The sequence below is a fragment of the Bombyx mandarina genome, chromosome 20, assembly GCF_030267445.1.
Source record: "Bombyx mandarina strain Sakado chromosome 20, ASM3026744v2".
In the NCBI taxonomy this organism is placed as follows: Eukaryota; Metazoa; Arthropoda; class Insecta; order Lepidoptera; family Bombycidae; genus Bombyx; species Bombyx mandarina.
The window spans coordinates 8180156-8205808 of NC_143226.1; the positions used below are offsets into that span (position 1 = coordinate 8180156).

Here is a 25653-nt window from a genome sequence, read left to right on the forward strand (position 1 = left end):
AAGACAAGACGAAAATGTAAAAGGAGAGTACTACTAGAATTTATTAAATTACAACCAAATATCCGCTTTAATAAATAAAAGGGACAATATTGTTTAACGTTCACCAACAAGATAGAAGCTCGCCTGATGGACTATTGAGTCACACACACAACAAAACCCTTTATAGAGTTTAAAACAACAATTGAGAGTGTCATATTGTGTAAGTCTAGGCGTATAATGTACGTACATACGACACAATTGGTGTGATGTTAAGTGATTACCGAAGCCCGACGAGATTGGTTTTAGACACGAGATCGAATCCTTAATATAATACATTAAGGAATATAATACATTAAGGAATATAATACATTAAGGAATGTAATACATTAAGGATTTGATCTCGTGTTCAAGACGGCATTCAAACTGGCTAGCCGATCGAGCCTTTTAGATCCGGAACCCACAATATTTCCACAAAGCTTGGTATGCACGTGCCATCTCTGGCCTGTCGACGGGTGTGAAGTAATAAAATATATTTGTGAATTAACATAATCTATTAGTACAGGTTTAATATTATTAGTTATTAAATACAAGTCTTCATTTATATTTGATACTTCCTGTTCACATATAAGCTTAAACAGAGATTTAGAGATTCGTCTTTGAACATTAATATTCGGTGATCATTATATTGTTTCTCTCGTTTTAATAACAACTAGAGGTCCCGCAGTAGTCGAAATTCGACTATAATTAATTGGAATTGTAAGTTTGTACACTATTATGATTGTATTTTATACTTCTATAATCACAAATTACGCCAAGACTATACTATAAAAATATTAACAAAGGCAAAAAAACCCTTGAGGCAAGAACTAGACACACCGATCATGAATACGAAACGAAAACACCGGCCGGGAACCTGGATCGGATCGGGCCAGCGATGTAGCGCGACCTACGAGCACGCAATCTACAGCGCAGTAGTCAGCGGACGTCGCCCCAGTCACAACGGCTCGACTGTGTTTCTGGCATCCGCTTCGACCGATTGATCACGGAGCGTCTAGAATGTCTAGATCGTTGATGAAGACACCGACCGTGAAAAAATACTTTTACGGAAACTACAAATTATCTATGACAACGTCTGACGTTCACAAACCGAGTACAAGGCGCCGGCGGTCACTGCCAGCAGCGTGCTCGCAGTCACAGCTGTAAGTTCACTTCCAATGTAACTGTTATATGCATTAAAACATTAACGTAATGCATTCTTTGCGAAGAGGTTTTTACGAACATGGTATTAATCGGTAAGATATTAATTACTATTAAAATAATAGTGTGTTGTTCATCACAAGTAATTAATTTGAACAAAGTTGTTCTTACATCATTAACGATTTTAATAAATCTATTAGGAGATATAACAGTTTTGACATAGTGATCAAGCGCGTGTTTTTTTTAATTTATTATGCGGACATGTCATGGACATGTCACGGGTGTGGCGGAGGTCGCGGTAGTGAGGTCGACCTGTAGCCTCCCGTCTCAACCATTTGCCTTTTAGCTTCAGACGAATACAATTTTGCACTAAGTTATCGTTTCTCGTAACAATTAACAAATCCCAAACATTTAAAGATGTAAGCATCAATTTACGTAAAGACTGTCCTTCACACGCACACGCGCACGCACACGCACACGCACACGCGGCCGGGCCGTGTGTTACATTATCAAAACCAATACGGTCTTCTACCGCGAAATAATAAAACTAAAATTAGCGTGTATTTAATATTATAAAGCTGAAGAGTTTGTTTTTTTGTTTGAACGCGCTAATCTCAAGAACTACTGGTCCGATTTGAAAAATTCTTTCAGTGTCAGATAGCTCATTTATTGAGGAAGGCTATAGGCTATATGAGGTCACGCCAAGAATAATGCAAGCGGAGCATCAATAAAGAATGTTTCAAAATCGGAGTATTTTTCCCTTTTGAGAGCTTCCGCTGCGTGCGCTGCGGAAACGGTTAGTTTCGCTAAAAGTCCGCGACAGCATAATACGTCTATATTTAAAGGTTGGCTCACTATAACGTTTTTTATGCGCTAACCAAATTTGTTCTAAAATAAAACATTATTTGTGAAGGTGTTTTTATAAAGATGATATTAATCACTTCAAGATAAGCTTTGACAATTATAGATTTTTCTGGATTTCTTCAGGATCCCATCATCAGATCTTGATGATAACAGAACCATTCGGAAAGTCTACACTTTCGAATAAAAAAAAGAAAAAAGAATTATCAGAATCGGTTCCAGCATTCTCGAGAAATCGGTGAACATACATAGACAAAAAATTATGGTCGAATTGATGATAACTTCCTCTTTTGAAGTCGGTTAAAAAACGTGATTTTAGTACCTTAAATAGCTCCTTAACATTCTATTAATCAAAAATATTTTCACTTTCTACGTAAATGAAGAGGCGGGTAAAATTTAGCGTTATACCAAAGTAACTATTCCACACGGACAAAGTCGCTTGCAAAGGCTAGTATTATATACAGCGTGTCCCAAAAAGAGTACATTAAGCCGAAAACTGTTGAAAGGGTCCTATAAAAAAATTTTTTTTTACGTAGGTTACTGTAATATGAGGCAGGGGAACGAAAGAGGGAGAGCTCTTCCCTTTCCGCACCGATCCGACGCCGTCGAGCCGGGGGCCGGCGGCGACAGTACGAGTGTACGTCCCGGCCCCTATAAGCGGCCTTCCCCCCGGTGAAGGTCAAGGGCGACCTGAGGGGGGTTGAGGCCGCGCGGCCCGCTACCAGCACTCTAGCACGCTGCCAATGTGTAATATCTTCGAGATAAAATTGCAACTGGTTAGCCGTGTATTGCGCCCCGACCCGGCAGGCTGGTTCTGGTCCAGCGAGGTTTTCCGGGACACCAGCGGCAGACGTTTCAGAATTTTCATACATTTATTAGTTTGTTTATTATTATAATGCTCAGCGCGTGTAAAATTTTATGGAAATAATTATAAATCAAAAGAGAAATATGTCGGATTACACTACCCGTCAAATATATACGAGTTTTATGATTGTGAAAGGTCGCTAAAATAATAAAAACACAAATACATTACTATCTGTCTTAGATTATTATCAAAAAATATAATGAAAAACGTTGTAGAAGCCATTGTTTTGAATGGCAAGTTCCCAGATGACTATCTCTTGTTACCGCGAGTCCCGACCATTCCCACAGCTGTGCACATTGAATTTAAGCGCGTTCAATTTCCAATGAGATTGGTATTCGCTGTGACAATCAAAAGTCGCAAAGCCAAACGATGTCTGTTTGTGACTTAGATTTGGACACAAAGTGTTGTTCACACCGACAATTATACGTGGCGCGTTCTCGCGTGTGTTCGTGGGTGTTCAAACATCCAGTGTTTGTGTTGACTAAAGGTGGACTAACCAAGAATATCGTACACTCCATTGCACTAAAATATTGATTTTTATTTGCTGTCATAATTCGTGATAGGGATATAATTTTCAATCCATTAGTTATGTTAATAAAATGCAATGAATTAAATGCAGGTTTGATGTTTTGTTATTGTTATAAGCCGTCATCGTTGACAGTGCCCCATTTCTCTTTCAGTCATAGACCACATCCGTACACACGACACACATAGAAGATATTAATTATTTTTGATTTCACTACTAAATTCTATTTCTAATTATTATTTCTAAATTCTACTATATTCCCTAGAAATAATTTAAATGGCAAAACAACGTTTGCCAGATCAACTAATACCTACATGACATTGTAAGGAAGGTACCTACCTATCTTTCATCTTTAAAAAGCCCCAGCATCCCTTTATTTTTTACTATTGATCTCTGTTACTGATCATAGCATGATAATCAAACCAATAACCAAAAATCAAAATAGCTCTTCAAATTAATCAATATATATTACCAATTATAATTTTTACTAGTGGTAGGACCTCATGTGAGTCCGCACGAGTACGTACCACCACCTCGCCTATTTCTGCCGTGAAGCAGTAATGCGTTTCGGTTTGGAGAGTGGGGCAGCCGTTGTAACGATACTGAGACCTTAGAACAGTAACTCTTGTCTTATGGCAGGTGGCGGTATTTACGTTATAGATATTAATGGGCCCCGGTAACCACTTAACACCAGGTAGGCTGTGAGCTCGTCCACCCATCTAAGCAATAAAGATAAGCAGAAAACATTAAAATGATACACTCTAGTTTATGAAATAAAATTCAGTCTACTCAAGTAGACGCGTGTGGGGGGCAGGTCGAGGCCAGGTGAGGGAGGACGGGGCTGGGGTTATTTTACTGGCTGACACGCGCTGGAGACTATCACCGGTAATCTTCGACTTTACTAATGTTACTTCATTTCGATATTGAAATAGCACGTGCTGTACTCTGCACTGTGATTTGTATTACATGCTAAAGGTCTGGTTGGTTATATAATTATATTTAAACGTATTATTATCAAGCTACCTTAAGCTATTCGATCTCCTTTGGAGGCGCTCGGGTAGCTGTTAGCAAATCCCACCCCTCCTAGCTGAGTCCGTGCTCGCCCACCTGTCCTAGTGAAATTGGAAAGGCCTCCGAGCCACATGTAATAAGTTCCTTTGTAAACAAAAAACCTTCCAAACTGGCCAGGCCTGGTCGTATCCGCATCTCGTACACGTGTAACATCTATAGATGTACTGTGTAATATTCAGTGTCAATGAGGTTTACGTGACGTAACTGTTTTCGCGGATATTCATATTTACTATTCTATTAGCAATAAATTAGAACTACGACGGCTTGCTTCAGAATAAACTAAAAAAAATTAATGACTGGAGACGTCTAATTAGGTGTTTTATTTCTCTACGTAATCGCTGGTAGTCTAAGGGGCTATTCCAGGGAGATAATTTGCTAACACTAATCTCAGCAAGAGCCGTGCTTCGCAGAATCTACCACCGCGTCGGAATCGCGACCCACGAAGATCCGGCGAGAAACCAATGGGCTGTATCTAAACGACGAGTTCGACGAGGACAGTGGACAGTACATGGGGGGCCTAAAAGCACTGAGAGTGAATCCGGGGGATCCGACAAGACATGATTCGGGCGACGGCGGCTTTGCGTTGTCCTGTAGCCTAGGTCGGATAAGTAATTAGCGGCGGCTACTTTTTTTTTCTTTCTACGAGCTTACGGGGCTCAAACCGGAGTGTTGCTAACACTGGCCCTATCAAGAGCAGTGCTTCGCAGAATCTACCACCGGATCGGAAACACGACCACGAGAAACTCAGTGGGCTGTGTCTGTGGGTTAATTCGCTCGTCGAGCCCTTCGTCGCAAGCCACGGGTTCAACGAGGACGGTGACCGGGCGGCAGCTACGATAAGAAGATGGCGCTGGCTGTTGCCGGTTCGAGGCGAAGGGCGAAGCCAGTTATTGACTTCTACTTAGTTTTAACTTCGCGCAGATGCATCGAGTTCGTGTAATGGTGTAATGGAGGGGCTTATTGATGTTGAGCCTCCGGTATCACACCGGGTATGAAGTGCGGCAGTAGGACGTGAGTTCTCTTGACGTTCTCTTTAGTACTTACAAAACAGAACCGATCCGAGCCCATTTGAGCTAGTCCTCCTATCTACATATTATTGATATCGTCCGTTCGTAGCGGTGGTGGAGTATTTCGACCTATTTTTCTACCCAATGCCCTTATAGCTTATAGGTCTTCAAGACCGATATTTTAAGCTAAAACAAAGTTGGATCCGTCGAGTTTGCTTACGACTCCCCCCTAACACTATAAGAGCTCCCACAAAAACCTTTTTTTTTTCTAGATGGGGAGCGCACCTGTTTCGTTTTGTTTTATTGATTAAATGGGTGGACGAGCTCACGTTCCACTCGGTATAAAGTGATTACCGGAGCCTATAGACATCAACAACGTGAATACTGACACCCAACTTGAGACGTGAGTTGTAAGGTGCAGAGGGCGTCTCGTCCCGCACGGAAACACAAGCCGCTGCCGTCTACTGGCGCTTGACAAAGCCGGGCCGGGTACTGAAGCATCGAAGGCATCGCCAAGATTGAGCCCACGACAACTGCCCGTGGACACCTGCACGTCTGAAGCTCGCCTGCCATGTCTCAGCTGATAAAATATATTTACAAGGCAATAATTGGTTGCCTACAACAACACGAAATATTGTGCAAAGCTAGTAGTCATCACTCAATACATAAATAATTCGACCTTATACACGAGGATCGTTAAGAACCGTATTCGTATTTGATGAGGTGAAGTATTAAATAGATAAACCGCAGACAGCCTTTACGTTTTCACATTTGATTGCGACCTCTGAATTTTCCTTATTCCTCGTCATTACTCGAATAGTTTTTTATTTATTTAAAACAGTCGTACTTGATTATCCTTAAATTGAGTGGGAAATTTAGCATATTCAAATTGTTTATGTTTATGTTTTTTTTTTAAATTGTTTATGTCATATTTCTCGAAGCCGAAAATATTGTCAATACATGATCGAACATCGAGATTCCGTATGTTCGAACTCCCGGAAGAGATAGTAGACAAGAGTGTGATCAAGAGGGCATATTTTGTAGAGCAGAGTGATAGTCCAAGAGCCGGCGGGAGATCGACCTTCACCGATCTGATAACTAAATGAGACGTATTTTTTATCAAATATAATTTATAAGCAATTATGCCTATAATTACTTGCCTATCTAAAAGTGCTCATGGCTATTTTTAATTAAATTAACTTTAATCGATTTTTTTTCATCACTCTCATTATTTTGACAACCAAATGAATTTTATTTCACTGTTAGTTTTTAACACACAAAATATGCCTAGGTAAACTTGCCTACTCATTTCTGTGTATGGATACCTAGCAAGTAGATGTGAACAGGTAAGTCAATATAGGTGACTCCATCGATCTGCTAGCTTATCGAGAGTTATATCAAATTTTAGATTATTTTATTGCAAAATCAGTCCTATAGACTTGCCTGCAAAAATCATACTTAAAGTAGGTACTATTGCCTAGCTAAAACTTTTAGGGTTTTAGCCATATGATAGGTGCGAGAGAGAAAGTAGAGCGTCCGAAGTCCGTGTGGCAGAACAGGACACAACATAGCAGCTGCATGCTACCTGATCATTGAATGTATCCGAGTGCGCATTTAATATTCACGTCATATGTAGTTTTACGGAAAGCGAAAGTATTGTTATCCATCTTTAGCTCCGCGTCAGTGAGCTTTAGTTGGTCGATGTTTTCAAATTAAGAATTAAGAAGAGTTCCTTAATGTTAAGTGTACAGGAACAGCAGAGAATACGAGACATTCCTAGACGACTAGACGGTGCACCGCGTGGTATCATGTCGGGTACGGTCAAAACGTCAGAATTGTTAAGTAAGCTTAAATTGGTAGTTGGAATTGGTAAGTGGTTAGTTTTTTTTTCTTTCAGTAAACCTTGAATTTCCCCGTGCAAGAAGGTCCAAGTGTGTGTCCTGTACCGTCTGTACGTGTAACAGTTCATTAACACTCATTTTTTGCTTCAATCAGTTCGCGACGTCGGAGTGAGGTCGCAGCGCACCGACGATAGCTCCATGTAAATCATTCTTAATAACAATATAATTGAGGAAATAATAATGGATTCTTTGCAAAATCATATAACTTGGAGTGACGCAGCAGAATACATTCGATATTCTCGAGGTTGATCAATATTAATGAAGTTGTAATATTAACTAAATTAAATTATTCGACCAAATAAATCACACATATTTCTATATAACCAGTTATCCGGGCCTGCTGTAGCGCAGCCGCCTCGGTCTCTTTGTTAACTTCTGTTATTATATTGTAAAACCAAAATACTCATTTTGATTTCTATTATATTGATATTCCTCTGAAGAAAGATCAGTAATGGTCTCCCCCAACACTTTTAGATAATTATTTTACCTGTGCGACAATACCAGGCTGCCTGTTACAGTACAGTACCATGTTGCAAGCCGCTGTCCGGGGCCCGCACACTTACCTACGTAATATGTCTATGTACGTATGTGATACGCATGTGAATGCTTCAACCGACCTTGACATATGAGGCCCACATCGCAATTAATTGTAAACGTTTGTTTCATTCACAAAACCGGACCTCATGATTGTTTCGCGGCAGAAATAAGCAGGATTATGTTTCCTAGTCGCCTCATCTCAGACTGCCACCTGTAATCACGCAGTTTTATCGCACGGGTTGCGAGCTCGCACGGCACAGTCCCGGCGGCTGGCCCCGGCTCGCCCCGGCGCGGCGGTGTCGCTGCGTTGCACTGACCTGCGGTGCAGCGCGCGTCGGTGCAGACGGGCCGCGCGCACCGCTCCCCGCCCCACCCCGCGCCGCACTCGCAGCGCAGCACGCCCGCACTCGACACGCGGCACGTGCCCTGCCACAACCACTACACGTCACACACACACTGCAACCGCGACCGAGCCTACCTACCAGCTCCACTTCACACATGACCAATTGTAAATCAAGGAACTGAGACATTAGAATTCATATCTCAAGATGGGTGGCGGCATTCACTTTGTAGATATCTACGGGCTCCGGTAACCACTTAACACCAGGTGGGCTGTGAGCGCATCCACCCAGACAAGCAATAATAAGTAGGTACAATTAAATGTTAAGCATTTTCCAAGTACGAATCTGTTTTATTTCTTTCTAAAATAACTCTTCCTTCCAACGAAACATACAATAGTATTTTAAGGTATCCATCAATATGTCTATATCTCTGTCGTTACCGTTATACAGAAGTAGTGACGGCCTCGCGGGCCACATGCTCACTTGTCATGACATGTTTTTAGTACTGACCTGGTTTAAACAGAAGTCTTGACATTCCGTGGTGTTGCAGTAGGGGCCGGCGTCCGTGTGCGTGCACACCGTGCCGGGGGGACAGGGCGGCTCCCCGGCGCACAGCTCGCAGTGCGGGCCGGCGTACCGCGCGCCGCACTCGCACTGCGCGCCCCCCGCCCCGCGCCGGCACGTCCCCCCGTTCCGGCAGCGCACCGACGCGCACGGGTCCGCCACCTCCAGCGCCGACTCGCAGCGCGGGCCCGTATACCCAGGGTTACAGACGCACTGGCGACGTTTTCAAACGGTTTAATAAACGATTCAAATGGTTCTTTTTAAGTAAGGAGTTTGATCGACAGACGAGCACGCCACTTCTCTGCTGTTAAGTGATTCCTAAAGGCCATAGATTTCACAACGAGACTGTAAGCGCTCCCGTAGAACACGACTCCACAGCTCCCGTAGTTGCTTACATAGCTAGTTTAGTAGCAGACACGCACCTTGAGCGGGGGCAGCGCGGTGGAGTTATCGGTGGCTTCGACGGCGTTGTGGCTCGTCGCCTCGACGTCGAGCATGCAACGTCCGTGCAGGTGGCAGTAGTGCGCGCAGCGGTAGTGCTGGCAGTGCGGGCCGGCGTACAGCGGGGGGCACCGACACCGCGGCAGACCTCCCGCCTCCTCGCAGGTTCCCGCCCCGCACCGGAGAGGACACGATGATCCACCGGATGTTGTGGTGTTGGGAACTTCGCCTGAAGGAATCACGCATTGCCGACGACCCTGTTGTACCAAATCGAGTGTTGTTTCAGATGGTTTGAGATCTTTTGGGCACTAGCATATACAGAGCGAACAATAGTTGACCTTGATTTCCCTTTGCGTGAGTCCGTCTGGACAGAGACAGTCGTGTCCGGGGTCCCGCTCGGTGCGGACACACAGCGCGCTCGCGTCGCACGCCTGCTCGCACGGGTCCGGACCTGCCACAACACATTTGTACACTGCCACAACGACGACTAATTGCATAGGCAAGTTAAAAGTATTATAGTTGATCACAGCATGATGCAGCTCATAACAATTTACTAAAGCCGCCTTACGGGTGCCAAAACTCGTAAAAGTTTCAGTTGATGTACCCTCTTGCGTGTGTGTACGAGCCAGAATCTTAAACGGAATTTTTGTTAAAAATAAAATTTACTGACTCGAAGTAAACATGATGGGATGCAATAGAGTCAGCGCAGTGAGGGGCGGCAAGCGCAGGGGCCGTGATGGGGGCGCACGGGGCAGGTCAGGTGTGGCTGGAGGGGGGCGGCGTCGCACCCTCGCCAGCCCCCGCCCTGCGCCACACCACACCCACTCCTCCCACACCCGCAGCCGCACACACGCACGCCACCACACGCTGCGGACCGGACCCGACGTCGCGCTGCGAGACATCAGCTCTGCACAGGATATTATAAAATTCATTACACTCCCAATCATAGTATATTATGTTTATTTTGCTTAATCACTTCTTCGCTCTTTATATTTTTATTAACGCAACAGGATTCCTAAATTCACAATTAACTAAATTTCCTTTTCTTTTTCATGATTATATACGAGTTTAAACAACAAACCTCCATCCTGATATACATGAGGTGCAATTGGTGCACCATGAGGTCTGAGCCTGAACTCCGCCAGCAGGGTCCTCCCGGAGCCGTCCGTTCTGACCGTCTCGAGAGTACCGTAGTACCCATCCACGAAGTACAAGCGGGCGCCCTCCTCGTGCAGCGTGAGTGCGGTGACGCGGCGCACGCGGCCCCGGACCAGCGCCTCCGCGCGCCCCCCCGCCGCCCCCAGCCGGTACACCCCGGGGGACGAGCCCCGGTCCGACCAGTAAATGTATCTAGTAGATAAATATATTAAAAGTCAAAACCGGACTCCTGACTGCTTTTGTTAAAATAACACTTCGTATTTATAGAATATAACAAATGCGTAATATTGATTTTATAAAAAAATATTCTAATTTTCCTACAATGAATTCAATTCGTAGAGGCTGTGTTAACAAGGTCTAAAAGTATAGCGGCACTGTATTCAGAAATAATAATGAAGTTCACCAATTTAGACGCGTCTATGGTCTGATCTGTTAACGTGGTCCATTGTACTCATGTCGAGTGATTTTACTAAGAAGAAGAAAGAAAGAAATCATTTATTCGCCAAGCATAGTGAAAATGAGTTATTACATAAATTAAAAGCAGCGTGTATGCTTTGTCATTATGTGACATGCGAATTTTAGTGCAGTGCATAGTTATAATATTATATAATTTACCATTCATTCATCCATAATTCAACTAATAATTAAAAATCCATTTATTTTCAATGTCATCCCCAAGAAAATCATTCACGTGATAATAATTTTCACTAATAAGATTACCTTTTAGGTTTTTTTTAAAATTAAAATTATCTAAGTCTCTTAATTTCTTCGGTAGTTTATTAAATATCCTAACGCTCATACCTAGTATACTATTATTCTTTAATGTAGTTTTGGTTTTTGGAAAACATAGCTTATCGTCGCGTCGATTTCTGTTTGCCACATTAGACATCTTAGTGAATCTATTGGGACAAGTTTTAACAAAAGATGCAACTTCGTATATATATAGACAAGGAAGGGTAAAAAGTTTATGCTTTGCAAAATATGGCTTGCAGCTGTCGGCTATTGCCAATCCAAACATAGACCTTAAACACCTTTTTTGTGCCTTAAAAACTTGATCTTTCTGCGTTGAGTTTCCCCAGAAAATTATTCCATATCTAAGACAGGATTCAACTACACCACGATATGCAGTTAGTAAGGCGTCTGTGTTTAAAATAGAGGATAATTTAAAGAGTGCATAGGCCGAGGAGCTGACACGTTTACACAGTCCGTCTGTATGAGATTTCCAATCTAATTTGTTGTCAATTTTTACACCGAGGAAATCTACATTTTCTGTTTCATATATATGATTGTTATTATTATAAATGGTCAAATTTATATATTTATTTCTTTGATAAAATTGCATAAATTTTGTTTTTTCTAAATTAATTATTAAATTATTTTTATCAAGCCAAGATATTATTGAATGAAGAGTACTATTAATATCGTGTTCATATAAAATGTAATTTCTACACCTAATAGTTATGGTGCTGTCGTCTGCAAAAAGGGTCATAGGGTGGTCAATTGAATTTGGAAAATCATTAATGTAAATTATAAATAAGAGAGGCCCAAGTACGCTTCCTTGCGGAACACCGTATGTGATCTTACGTTTGTTAGACTTAAATTTAAGTTCTGTTTTTTTTACAAAATCTATGTTACTAATTTCAGTGTATTGTATTCGATCTTTTAAATAAGACTCCAGTAAGTTTAATATATTTCCTCGCATCCCGCAGTATTCCAATTTACTTAACAGTATGTTAAAATCGACATGATCGAAAGCTTGAGTCATATCGCAGAAAAGAGCAGTGATGTAGTTACCCTTGTCCATATCACATGTAATAACGTTCAAAAAGTCGAAAATTGCCATATTTATATTTTTATTTTGACGAAATCCTTTTTGGTTTTCAAGCAGAACGTTATATTTTTCAAGAAAATCATATATTCCTTTGTACAAAAATTTTTCAACTATCTTAGAGAAAACAGGTAGCAAAGCCACTGGTCTATAAAACTCCATTAGCTCTCTATTTTCTTTTTTAAAAAGTGGTTTCACGACAGCCGTTTTAAGTTTTGTAGGAAATATGCCTGTACTGATACATAGGTTAGTTATATAACAGATGTGGGGACTTATCAGTTCAGCCACTGATTTTATAACTTTTGTGCTTATTTCGTCATAACCAACACTACTAGAATTTTTAAAATTTTTGATTATTATTTTAATATCTAATGGCGTACTAGGTGATATAAATATTGAGTTATTTAACTTTGGAACAAACTGTAACACATTATTTCCTAAATTCGTAGATGGTACTACTTTATCAACAAAATAATTGTTAAAATAGTTTGCTATGGCTTGTGGATTCGTCACAAGTTTGTTATTTACTTTAATCGTGCTGATAAAGTTTTTTGGCTTATAATTTTTAGACTGGTTTATTATTTGCCAAGTGGTTTTTGATTTATTAAAAGAGTTATTTATATTAAATGAATTTTGTGCTTTTTGTGTAAGTTTTATGATTTTCTTTAATCTTTTAGAGTATTGCTTTAGATAATTTTTATTTATTAAAGAAGGGTTATGCCTATACAACCAAACAAGTTTTCTTTTCTTTTTTACACATTGTTTTATACCACGTGATATCCACTTAGCCTTTTTGTGTAATCGAATAAATATTTGTTTTTCCGGAAAACAAAGGTCATAAAAGAGTTTGAAAATCTCAAGAAAATTATCATAGGCCTTATTTGGATCATCAGTACTATACATTTCAGTAAAAGAGTAGTTGATTAAGCAATCACGGAATTTTCCTAAATTTTCTTTACAGTAGTCTCTTCGTTTTATTTTCCAGCCGTTAATGATAGAAAATTGTTTAGTTGGAAACTTAATCAACTGTGCCGTGTGATCAGACATTGCGAATTCAATTATATCTGTAGTACATGAGGAAGTTGAATTATGAATGAAATTGTCAATACAAGTTAAACTACGAAGTCTAGTTGGTTGTCTTACTGCTAAGGTCATGTTAAAATTTAATAGCATACATTCAAAATTTATAGTATCGTTATTCAATTCCAAAATGTTAATATTGAAGTCACCGGCTATCAGAATACGCTTTTTCGATTTCTTTGTAATCATACAAATCAAACCTTCAAATTTATTAAAAAATACATGTATATTTTGTGGATTAGGTACTCGATATACACATATAATTATTGTATCACAATGTGTCAAGTATACCCCGCAACACTCAAAAAGGCCTGGTATTGACATCTCAGCTATGCCTGGCATATCTTTCCATTGGTGACAATTCTTTATAAGTATGCAAACTCCCCCTCGTTTAATATTATTTCTACTAAAACAAGAAGCTAAATTGTAATTAGGTAGAACAAGATGTTTTTCATATCCCCTCATCATAAAGTGTTCCGTGATGCATAGTACGTCTACGGATACGTGTTTTTCATTCAGTTCATTTAGACACACTGAAAGAATATCGGTCTTGCTAAGAAGGCTCGCTATGTTTTGGTGCATGACGTATATGTGTCTGTTATAAAAAACTCTTTATTTTGGATTTCGCAACTATCTTCTAAAGTGCTGTCTGAGGTATTAGAAGAGTTAATATACATTACCAAAGAGCAAATATCTCTCAAAATAACTTTGAAGCCAAAATTATTAACGGAACCCATTTTCTTATAAAACATACGATAGTCATAACTTAAGTTTAAATTGGAATCCACCAAATATGCATATTCGTTAGCTAGGATGTCAATGTACAATAAATGATTAAATAATTCAATTCTTCTATTAAATACATTATAGAGATATCCAATTTTAAAAGTTGGTAAACATACAATAATATTAGTGTGTTGTATTGCCATTAATTTTACTCTTAAAAAAGAAATCAAAATAGAATAATCTTGCGTATATTTAAAATCATCATCCCCAACTTGAATTACACAGTAGTCATTTAACGTGTAGGAACTTAGTTTTGCCTCAATTCCATGAAGCAGTTGAATAACACCGCGAGATGGCATTAAGTAGTGAATTACGTTGTAGTATTTTTTATCAAATACATTTTCTGAGATAGAAGATACTTTGTTGGTTTTGTTGCTACTTATTATGCAAACATTGTGCTTTGACGAAACAATGCTATCATTATTTTGTACCGTGAATACACGAGTATGTGCACTGTGATTAGAGAGTTGCATTTGTTGAGAGGTGAGGGTGGGTGTGAAATTTTTTTCCTTGCGTAGTTGACCACTGCTGTTATTCACTTTAATTTGAGGGCAGTTGCTCTCGGTCTGCACTGAGCTGTTTTTAAATGTTTTTTCAGAAGACAAGTTAAAATCTGTCTGTGTTTCTTTGTTATTTGTAGCTGTTAAAATATTGGTTTGAGTTGTTTTACGTTTATGTTTACTTCTGAGTGTTACGTTTAGTTGCGATGTGGATTTTATAGGAGACTTCTCAGCTACTGGGCTCAATGATATTGTTTTTAACAGCTCATTTTTCTTCCTAAGTTCGTCATTAATACGTTTAAGTGTGGAATTTTCTTGTAATAATGTCTCTATTTCACAATTTGCACTGCTTAATTCTGTAGTAAGCCTTTGAATCTGGTCATTGGTTGTTAACGATTGATTTTCGTCATCAGAAAGTTCCGGCATACTTGAGCTTGTTAAATCTAATGTTCGATTCATAGTAGACGAATCATTTCTGTTAGTGTCTGAGTGAGTGGGGTTTCGTCGAAATGTGATGTTATCTAGGAAGTTCATTGTAACTCAGTATAAATCCGCAGTGAGATTCTCGTATCGAATTCACTTTAAACAAATGTTGCACTTTGTTTGAATTTCACGTTGAAAACACTACTGCAGCATATTTACACAATGATAAAGCACAAATTGAAGAATTTAAGACACTCAACGTAATAAGATTATTTTAACTAAATAAATTTTGTAAGATGCCAACGTACAATGCAATCGCTCGACTCGACTAAGTCGAAGTTCAAATCCTGTACCAGAAACATCGAATGAGAAAATTCATAGATCTAAAGAAATTGTATCTACAGAAGCTCATGGCATTTTCAAAGCAATATCAATATGAAGTTGAAGTTCAAGTCGTGCAATCAAGCGAAAATCATCTTCTAATGTTATTGTACCTATTCTTTGGCAGCCTAGAGGGCCGTTCCAGCTTCGCGCGGAAGGGTAGGTGAGCTCACGGGCTCAACCTAATAGAGTTTGCTAACACTGGGCCCAGCAGGAGCAATGCTTCGTAGAATGCGTATATATAATGCGTATATATGCATATGCAATGCGTATATATAATGCGTTTCGGTTTGAAGGGTGGGGCAGCCGTCGTTACTATACTTAAGACCTTAGAACTTGTATCTCAAGGTGGGTGGCGCATTTACGTTGTGGATGTCTATGGGCTCCAGTAACCACTTAACACCAGGTGGGCTGTGAGCTCGTGCACCTATCTAAGCAATAAAAAAAAATCCACCACGGGATCCAAATCACTACCCACTGAGAAAATCCAGCGATAATTTCAGTGCTGTGCCTATGGGCTAGTTCGTTCTTCGAACTTTTCATCGTAGTCTACGAGTCCGACGAGGACGGTGGCCGGTGCTTGAGAGGCCTAAAAGCACCAAAAATGGACCCGGGGATCCGACAAGACATGTTTCACGTGACGGCGGCCTTGCGCTGCCACGTCATTCGGGTTTGATAGGTAATTAAATCCGGATCGGTTCTAAATTTAGATCGTCCTGAAGGTCGCTACATCTTCTCTAATACTAACCTGGTTAGGTTAGAAAAGATAACATCATCAGGTTCGGCGCCGCGTCGCGAATACAAGGTGACGCGGCGGCGACCGTCCAGGCCGGCGACCCGGAGTGCCCCCTCGTGTCCTCCCGGGGCGACGGACCCGCGCCCGCGCGCCCCCGCACCCGTCCCGGCCACCGTCCAGTATATGCGCCCGGACACATAGTCTATGGTCACTCCTCGGATGCTGCCCTCCTCGTGTAGCTAATGTAACAGACAATCATAGTTTAATGGTTTTAAATTATCCTCCACCGGCCGACCTGACCGCCGCCACAAGGGGGCCACAGTATTCACTCGGCAGCACTCCGAGTGAATACTAAGATGAACGATGTTCCACTGCGTATCACCTACTTAAAACTAGATTTTGAGAGTCCTGAGCTGTATGTAAGCAGCGGCTTCTATTCCTTTGGTATTTCTGATCACTCAGTATCAGGGCACACTTGAGAATAAGTACTCGGTATGATCGTAATCCTTCAAAGCCGACATAACAAATGTATGAAGTATGCAGTATAGAATTGCTAAGATGAGTAGAAGAACTCACGGCCCACTTGATTTGAAGTGGTCGCTGGAGTCCATAGGCGTTAAAAAGATAATTGCCACCACCCATCTTGAGACCCGAGTTTGAAGTCACAGCTTTCCAGTACAACGGCTGCCTCATCCCTCAAACCGAAACCTATTGGTGATTCAGGGTAGAAATAGGCAGGACTGTACTACCTACCCGTTCGCGTTCACGATATGGCCTAGCTTGGTAATAAATGATTACATATATAAGGACATACAAGTATCTCGCCCTGGTTGGCCTGCACGGTCTTGTCCCGCATCATGTCGGATATGTTCCGTCTGACGAGGGCGCCCCCCTCTTCCCCCCACCACGCCCACCACGTGCCGTTAATGTATGCTCCGGCGATCGCGTTTATCTCCGCTCTGCTCAGAAAAGGTATAGGTACAGATTCTATATTATTCATTTAGCAATGTGTAAATCTGCATGGGAGTCTTATGTTCCGGCTGCAGGTATTTCTACTGTGGTGCCTGTGAGCTCCGGTAGCCATTGAATCCGAGATCTACCGTCAGACGGGTAGTTCGTCTGCCACTGAACTGTAGCAACCTTCACAATGTGTTGCGTGTCCGGTGTGTGCTTGTGTGCGTGTGTGAGCGTGTGAGCGTGCGTGCCGTACGTGTAATTGTTGCGGATGGAGGAGGGTCGCGCGACGGGCTCCTTCCGCGGCTCCCACACCCGCACCCCGCCCCCCTCACATACCAGCACCGTGGGCTTTTCGCCTGTGCATAAAAACATCGTAATATTTATTATAAGTTTGAGGGAGAGACAGAGACAGAGAGAGAGAGAGAGAGAGAGAGAGAGAGAGAATACACTTTATTGCACACCAAAACACAATTTACATTCAAAAAAAGAACAGTAAAAAAGCAGATACATTTGTACAATAGGCGGAATTATCACTAAAAGCGATCTCTTCCAGACAACCGTTTAATTTACAGAAATTTTGGAAAATATAAAAATATAGCAGGTATGTTGCAGTGTACCATAGACAATACATTATTATAGAAAATATATACATACAATAAATAGGTATAAATATATATACCGTTTGCATATAATATATACCAATATACATACTTACATACAATACATACTAAACACACATAATAAATCAACAGTATGGAAATGATAAATGATAATGATGCAAACAAACAGCACTAAGCAGATAAGTAGTATTCCTTCACCATTCTTATACAACAGTTTAAAGTTGGAGCACTTCTCACTGCATCCGGCAGAGCATTCCATGATCGAACCGTCTGGACGGTGAATGAATTAGGTTTGAAAAAAATTGTATTTGTTATGCAATCAATTCTTGACAGTCAGTGTGGTTTAGTAACGGAACATGGCACTCCTCAGTATCCGCTTCCCACGAGAACGTGGAGACCGCGCATCAGCTGATTATATATTAGTTACATTTCATCGCGTGAGGCATATAGATCCAGAGCCTCTGGGTCTGCGGAGGGACTTCGGTTCCCTCTGTATTTTGTACCGTATGTTCCATGGGGAGTGCTCTGAGGAATTGTTCGAGATGATACCGGCATCTCGTTTTTACCATCGCACCGCCCGCCACCGGAGTAGAGTTCATCCGTACTACCTGGAGCCACTGCGGTCATCCACAGTGCGTTTCCAGAGATCTTTTTTGCCACGTACCATCCGGCTATGGAATGAGCTCCCCTCCACGGTGTTTCCCGAACGCTATGACATGTCCTTCTTCAAACGAGGCTTGTGGAGAGTATTAAGCGGTAGGCAGCGGCTTGGTTCTGCCCCTGGCATTGCTGAAGTCCATGGGCAACGGTAACCACTCACCATCAGGTGGGCCGTATGCTCGTCTGCCTACAAGGGCAATAAAAATAAAATAAAAAAAAGAGCGTGATTTATTGTAAATTGATCGCATCAAGAACGGTTAGCTCAGTGCCCGGATGTAGTGAGAACAGTACTGAGCACCAGAGGAGTGGAGATTCAGAACGCGCAAGTGTCCAGCACGGTGCTCCGCCACAACTCAGCGTTTAGTAAAGTAACGATAAAGGTTGTACTTGTAATGTATTCAGGAGACATTAAGCCCAGGACTCACCGCTGACGACTTCACACGTGAGCGTGCCGTCGGACAGCTGACGTTGCTTGTAACCCGGGACACACCTGCGCATAGAGCACGCACGGTTACTCGCTTCACAGTACTAATTAACAGAGGGTCATCATCCCCATGCATCCCCGGCACGGACGTAAAGTAAATCAAGAATACAAAAAATATATAATATTAATTAAATCCAATTAAGTTTTTTTCTAGGGCTGTGAGTAGGTATGTATAGAACGGACACCTACCTCACTCAGGTAGGATACATATATATATATACTAAGCACTTACTTGCACGTGTGATTGTTTTGTTTTGGCACGCAGAGCTGCGAGCACGTGTCCCATTTACAGGCCTTGTTCAGACCTACATAACAATGTAACAAATATTTAAATAGCTTTTAATTAGTTATGTTACTTGAATAAGTTTAAGATTTTTGATTGTATATCAAATTAATACACGTAAAATGAAAGTAGTTGGAAACTTCTGTACAGATCATATTAAGTACAGTTGAGAGGGGGGGGGGTGTCACCGCGGAACTGTGCCGGTGTGCAGGTACCGCAGACAAATACTTACTAATCTTTACCAAGGAAATATTATACGTGCTATTGAAGTGTGTATACTTATATATTATAGCATAGCATAGCATAGTATTAGCATAGCATTTAGTATATAACATAATTAATAGGTGTAGTCTCGTATGTCTTCCTAATAAGGCAGACCACTCAGAAACAGGCTTCTTCATAATTGTAAACTAGGATTAAGATGATTATTAAACATGGAATACACGCAAGAAGACGTTTTCCTTTATACACCTTCCGAAGTACAACATTACACTATTAACACAATATGTTCATCATTGGATAGTAAAAATGAAACCGCTAAAATCTACGAATAAATACTTATTATTTATTCGTGGGCTAAAATGGAATTTACGTTTTTGTTTTACCCAAGCTAATAGTCTTGAGAGGCCATTTGAGCGTAACCTAACAAATAGGTGAGCTCACGGGGCTCAAACCGGAGTGTGGCTAACACTGGCTCTAGCAAGAGCAGTGCTTCGCAGAATCTACGACCGGAACGGAAACGCGACCCACTGAGAAGATCCGGCGAGAAACTCAGTGGGCTGTGTCTATGCGTTAAATTACTCGTCGAACCCTTCGTCGCAAGCAACGGGAAGGAATTTGCATATTTAATATATAATCGGGGCATCCAGTTTCAATGTCTATGGGCTCCGGTAACCACTTAGCAGGAGCTATGGGCCCCTTTAGCTCTCTAAGCTAGTAAAAAAATAATATTTCCTTACTACTTGTAGTGTAGAAAAACAGAGCGGAAGGATTGGACGCTTGTCGTCCAGTACGTCGGTGCGCCGGTGTGTGCGATCGATATTGGACTGTATATTCATAATGAATAGGATGAAAGTTACAGCGAACTAAATGTGCAGTAATGGCTCACCGGTGTCCGCGCAGGGTTCGATTCCCGCGATGCACTCCCTCTCCGCGCCTCTCACATTTTTTCCTGCACCTGTGTGTGTACAATGAATACGTCTCCTTAATATATTTATTTATTTATTTATTTATTAAGTTGCACCAACAAAGTGATCATCAATACAAAACATTGACAAATTGACAAAAGTTCATGGCAGATGTCACCTCAATTATAGGTGCAATCGACAGTGCATTAACATCAAAAATAAAAAAAATATACAGCTAATATTTGAATACATTTCATTCATTGCTTAAGGTTAATTTAATTGGGAGATGATCCGCGACAGATTTTTCCTGTAAGTAGTGAGACAATCAGAAAACATCTATTTCACTTAAAATAAGTTCAGCGCAATCGGACAACTCCGAAGGAACATTGACGGAGACCGCGCTACCGTGGACATTATTGTAGTCCCAAAGGATTCTGTTTAAGAGAGAGTAAGAACCTAAATTCGAACGAGCGGGCTTTCTTATAAACGGTTTATATTTCTTCGTTCTTGGTAGGTACTTAGGGGCTGATATTTTTATTTAATTAGCTCAGCGCGTGTTCGTTCGTCACGCAGGTTGGTACGTACAGGTGTAGGCGGCCTCGTCCTCCCCGGCGGCGCAGTCGCGGTACCCGTCGCACAGCAGCGCGCCCGGCACGCAAGTGTGGTCGCCGCACCTGCGACCCCAGCGACTTGTTACCTTATCATCATCAACTGCATTATACTTTTCTTGTAAACAAAAGATGAGGTCGTTACCGAAACATGTCCGGATGACAAGCGGCAGCGGCACAGTGCTGGGTTTCCTCGTCGGTCCCCCCGGGGCAGTCCTGGCGACCGTCGCACCGCCAGGCGGGGGGCTCGCACCGCGCCCCGCACTCCATCCGCATTCCGCACTGTTGCACCCCGCACCGCGCTTCGTCCGACCCGTCCCCGCAGTCCCACGACCCGTCGCACCACCACTCGCTGCGCACACAACAACACATGGACACCGATGTCAGAATGTGACACATGTCGGTACACGTAATACTGAATGTAAAACGTGTATGCAGCACTCACTTGAGAACGCATTGCTTATTGTCGGCGCAAGGCCTGGAGCCCGGTCCGCAGCGGCCGGCACAGTCGGCCTCGTCGCTGGCGTCGGCGCAGTGCGGCGCGCCGTCGCAGCGCAGCGCCCGCGCCACGCACTCGCCGGTCCCGCAGCGCTGCTCGGACTCGGAGCAGCGGCGCGGCGCACAGCCCAGCTCGTCGCCGGCGTCCCCGCAGTCGTCCTCGCCGTCGCACCGCCAGCGGCCCGGCACGCAGCGCCCGTCCCCGCAGCGGAAGTAGGTGGGGTCGCAGCGCGGCGGCGGCGGACAGGCGCGCTCGTCCTCGCGGCCCGGGCAGTCCGGCTCGCCGTCGCAGCGCCAGGCCCGCGGCACGCAGCGCCCCGAGCCGCACCGGAACTCGTCCCGCCCGCACGCGCGCTCCTCGCACGCGGCCCGCTCGTCCGACCCGTCCGCGCAGTCCCAGTCCTCGTCGCACACCCACACTAGCGGCACGCACGCTCCGTCGCCACATTCGAACTGTGGAGGTCGATACGAGGTCACGACCGCGGATCCACCCGCCGCGGCGTGGTCGGAAGCCACCTCGCTGTGGACGCTCACCTCGTGCGGTGGACAGGTGCGCGGCGGACAGTCTAGCTCGTCGTCGCCGTCGTGACAGTCGCTGACGCCGTCGCAGCGTGCGGCGCCGGGCACGCAGCGGGCGGACACGCGCGCCGTGCTGTTGCCGCGGCACTTCCACTGCGCGGCGAGGCAGGTGAAGCGGTCGCAGTCCCGCTCGTCGCTGCGGTCGGCGCAGTGCGGAGTGCCGTCGCAGATATATCCCGGGTGGAGGCAGCGAGACCCGTCGCACTGGAACTGTCCCGGCGAGCACCAGAACTTCGGGCAGTGAGCTCCCTCGTCCGAACCGTCGCCGCAGTCGTCCTTAAATTATCGAGTGAAGCGTTGCATCGCTGCCGTCTGCGCTATGACTAGTACGAGTATTAAATTAATAGACGTTAAGAAATTCGAAGACAGACCTGAGTGTCGCATCGCCACCAGTAGGGGATGCACTTGAGCGTGGTGCGACAGACGAAATGTGCTGCGGTACAGTTGTGCACGCAGGAGCGCCCGTCGGCAGCCAGCAGCCAGTGCTCGGGACACGCACAGCGGGCCTGCACTCCGCCCTCCGCCGGGGATAGCAGGCACAGCCCCGAGCAGTTCAGCGACGCACACAGCTCTGTTATCTCTGTCGATCGAAAACAACTAGCTCGAATCACGTGTTTGCCAGTACAAGCAGTATTGTTCGAGCTAACAATAGGAGAAGTATCCCGTACCGGGTTGTGGTGGCTGACGTGCTGGGTGGAAGATCCTGAGGTCCATAGGCTTGTGCACAGTGTGCACTACCACCTCGCACTCGTAGGCTCCTCCCGTGCTCAGATCTAACGTTGCATTAGATTCCTGCGTCAAAAAACATATTTTATAATACTTCTCTTTCCCGTCCACAAGTTCAACAAGTGACAGCGGAGCAGGTCACCTTGTAGCCCCGGCGCGGCCGCCGCCGACAGGACTCCACGGCGCGCGTCTCCCAGTCGCTCCAGTACACGCGGCCCTCCCACACGCTCATCGCGAACACGTGGTGCAGCCTCAGCCACGGCATGCTCTCTGTCAACGTCACCGTCATCATGTATTTCTACTAATTAGAAACTCGATTGATGATCCAGTGTTCCTCACCTCTAGAGAATAGAATCCGCACATTGTTGCCATCCAGATCGGCGACAGCTATATAATCCTCCCTGGCGTCGGCGAAGTAGAGGTCGTTGGATGCGTGGCATAGTGTGAGGGCGTTGGGCCAGCCCAGTCCGGATGTGATCAACAGTCGTCTGTTCGAGCCGTCCATTCCGGCGCGGCCGATGTGCGGGGAGGCGCCCCAGTCCGACCAGTACATCCAGCCGCGAGCGGGCAGCAGGGCGAGGGCCCGCGGGTCCTGCAGCCCGTCCCTGAGCAGCACGCGACGGTGCCGACCGTCCAGACGGGATACCTCCAGTGTGTCGGTACCTTTGTCACACCAGTACAGATTGCCTCCCACCCAGTCCACCGCCAGACCATCCGGGTTCTGCAGCGTCGCCGCGTGCAGGACTGTCGCAGGGCCTACCCGAGGTCGACACTGGCGCTGGAAACGACAGCCCACGGATGGATGGTGTTAGTGAGCCTCTAGCTTTCATTTCATTTTCTTTCTGTAGCTTTCCGAAAACATATGAACAGATACGCCACGCGCTGGAGGTGACATTATACAAACAACGAACGACGAAAACCTTGCTAGACAATGTTACTAAACACAAACTTAGCTTAATTTAGTTCTGAAATCGTTGTGACCACAAAGATAAGATGCCGAGCGAGTGATGCGGCTATGCCGGTGTTCAAATCCCGCAGCCAGGTACTACTAATATTTCTAATGACATATGTATAGTAACCGGCAAACTTCGTGAGCAAATGACCTTGACTGCGCAGAACCGAATTTTAGATCACTTTGGTGGTGAGGGTGAGGCGCGACGGCAGGAGAAATCGTATCGAGCGCGTTATTGGTAGATCAGTTGAACCTTGCGTCCCGCACCGCGCCCTCGTTCCGCTTGCTCCCAAAAGTACGCTTGCGTACAGTGAAAAGTTTATCGTTATTAATTGTTAAGTTATTTGTTAAAATTGCTTGTTGACTTTGTTGCCATTGCTATATGTTGAGTGTTTGTTGATTTTTTATAAAAAATACACTGTGCCGCGACAAACTGGTGTAGTATTCAAAAGAAAGGGTAGAAAAATTGTGTACGACATATATTGCTTCATTATAAAACAGGGGAAGAATTATATGGAAAAAGTAAAACAGACTTCGGAAGCAAGAAAAACATCAGTGAGTACTAATAGGTGCATTATTAACGAAGCTAAAGGCTCTGGCTTGCTCGCCGTGTTTCGAACTCCGGGTAAGAAAAGATCAGGGAAGAAGAAAGTTACCGGAATGGATAGTTTCGTTCAATCTGTAATAAAAAGATGTAATCATAATAACTACATAACAAGCAGCGAAACTCCGTACCGTAGAAAGGCTTAGAAAAATTTAAAGAAGGTATAAATTTGAATGGCCCGGAATGAAGCTTACGACGAATTATAAAAGAGCTAGGCTTCAGATGGAAAAAAAACAGAAAGTAATCGGAAGCTGGTAATTGAAAAAAGTAACATTCGATTATTACGAATCGAATATCTTCAAAAAATAATTAATTATAGACAAAAAAGAAGACCGAACCGACCGAGTTGTAAACTACACCGATGAGCCCTATGTCGACTTATCACGATGATAGCGACTCGGGTGATGAAAACAGTGATGATGATGATGGTCAAGATTATGATAACGAAAAAAAAATTACAAATACCAGCTTTGCTTCAACTGAACGAAGACCTGGCAACAGGTCTAGTTTTGACTTAATAGAAGGAATATCTATTTTACCCCAAGATTAAATTATTACACTTATTAACCTATATTTTTTGTTGATGTTCTAATAAATATATAAATAAATACATAATATGTTGATTTTAATAATTTAATAGCATTATGACGCAGAGTAAATAATGTTTTTGCACGTGAGTGTACCATGCGCGAACTTACCCCCACTACGTCAACAAATGCTCAAGAAGTTTGCCGGCTATTATACCTGACTTATGTGTCCGATAAAGGAACAACAAGGTGTAATGAAAATAAAGACTCACACTGTACAATTAAAACAATGAGTGTCAAGGAGGGTGGCGACATTCGCGCTGTGACGTGCCTGGGCTCCGCGCGCCGGGGGCCGCGAGCGCACCCGTGCTGTGTCCACCCACTAACTAGCATAAGGCAACAGACGCGGGGCTTCTCCCCAACACAGATAGCAGAAGATTCTAAGAGATAGAATGAAGTACCTTGATGGAGGAGCCGAGGAGGGTGACGTCACTCCAATAGAGACAGCCGGAGCTCCAGTGCGCGTCCAGTGCCACCGCGTTGGTGAGGTTGTGCACCAGCAGCGAGCTGGCCCCCGCGTGCAGCGACGCGCGCCGGATGTAGTACCGGTTCGTGAACACTAGGGACGCCTTTATCGCTGCGGTTCGAAACGAAACCATTGGTCGATGTTCTCGACAAGTGAAAGGGGCACCAGATGTACAACTCACACGACACCGGCGAGCAGCTGACGCCGTCGTCCGCTAATCTGTAGCCCGCCGCGCACGAGCACACGAAGCTGCCCAGCGTGTTCCTGCCACACAACACGGTCCCGGTCACTCCTGCCTGCCACGCGCCGGCTCCCTCCGC

At 43.7% G+C, this 25653-nt stretch overlaps 1 protein-coding gene and 1 long non-coding RNA gene across 5 annotated transcripts in view; one reads left to right on the forward strand and one right to left on the reverse strand.

The window, feature by feature from the left end:
- LRP1 (LDL receptor protein 1) overlaps window positions 1-25653 on the reverse strand; it is a 77263-nt gene that overhangs the window by 11133 nt on the left and 40477 nt on the right. For all 3 annotated transcript variants that reach the window (XM_089735718.1, XM_089735717.1, XM_089735716.1), the window contains 22 exons: window positions 25515-25597; window positions 25269-25444; window positions 23064-23502; window positions 22867-22994; window positions 22667-22790; window positions 22370-22578; window positions 21954-22274; window positions 21367-21872; window positions 21067-21273; window positions 20899-20987; window positions 20295-20363; window positions 19136-19208; window positions 18845-18909; window positions 17393-17495; window positions 16997-17141; window positions 16195-16421; window positions 10372-10640; window positions 9961-10197; window positions 9629-9741; window positions 9272-9547; window positions 8796-9062; window positions 8262-8370 (listed from right to left, as the gene is read on the reverse strand). In XM_089735718.1, the coding sequence (XP_089591844.1) occupies window positions 8262-8370; window positions 8796-9062; window positions 9272-9547; window positions 9629-9741; window positions 9961-10197; window positions 10372-10640; window positions 16195-16421; window positions 16997-17141; window positions 17393-17495; window positions 18845-18909; window positions 19136-19208; window positions 20295-20363; window positions 20899-20987; window positions 21067-21273; window positions 21367-21872; window positions 21954-22274; window positions 22370-22578; window positions 22667-22790; window positions 22867-22994; window positions 23064-23502; window positions 25269-25444; window positions 25515-25597 (4235 nt within the window). The remainder of the gene's footprint in view (window positions 1-8261; window positions 8371-8795; window positions 9063-9271; window positions 9548-9628; window positions 9742-9960; window positions 10198-10371; window positions 10641-16194; window positions 16422-16996; window positions 17142-17392; window positions 17496-18844; window positions 18910-19135; window positions 19209-20294; window positions 20364-20898; window positions 20988-21066; window positions 21274-21366; window positions 21873-21953; window positions 22275-22369; window positions 22579-22666; window positions 22791-22866; window positions 22995-23063; window positions 23503-25268; window positions 25445-25514; window positions 25598-25653) is intronic.
- Window positions 1307-13013, forward strand: LOC149500720 (uncharacterized). 2 transcript variants are annotated; one of them, XR_016324771.1, is made up of 2 exons: window positions 1307-7348; window positions 8170-13013. It is a non-coding gene; the product is annotated as an uncharacterized LOC149500720 (long non-coding RNA). The 2 variants fall into 2 exon arrangements; XR_016324770.1 differs by having other exon boundaries at window positions 1307-7321.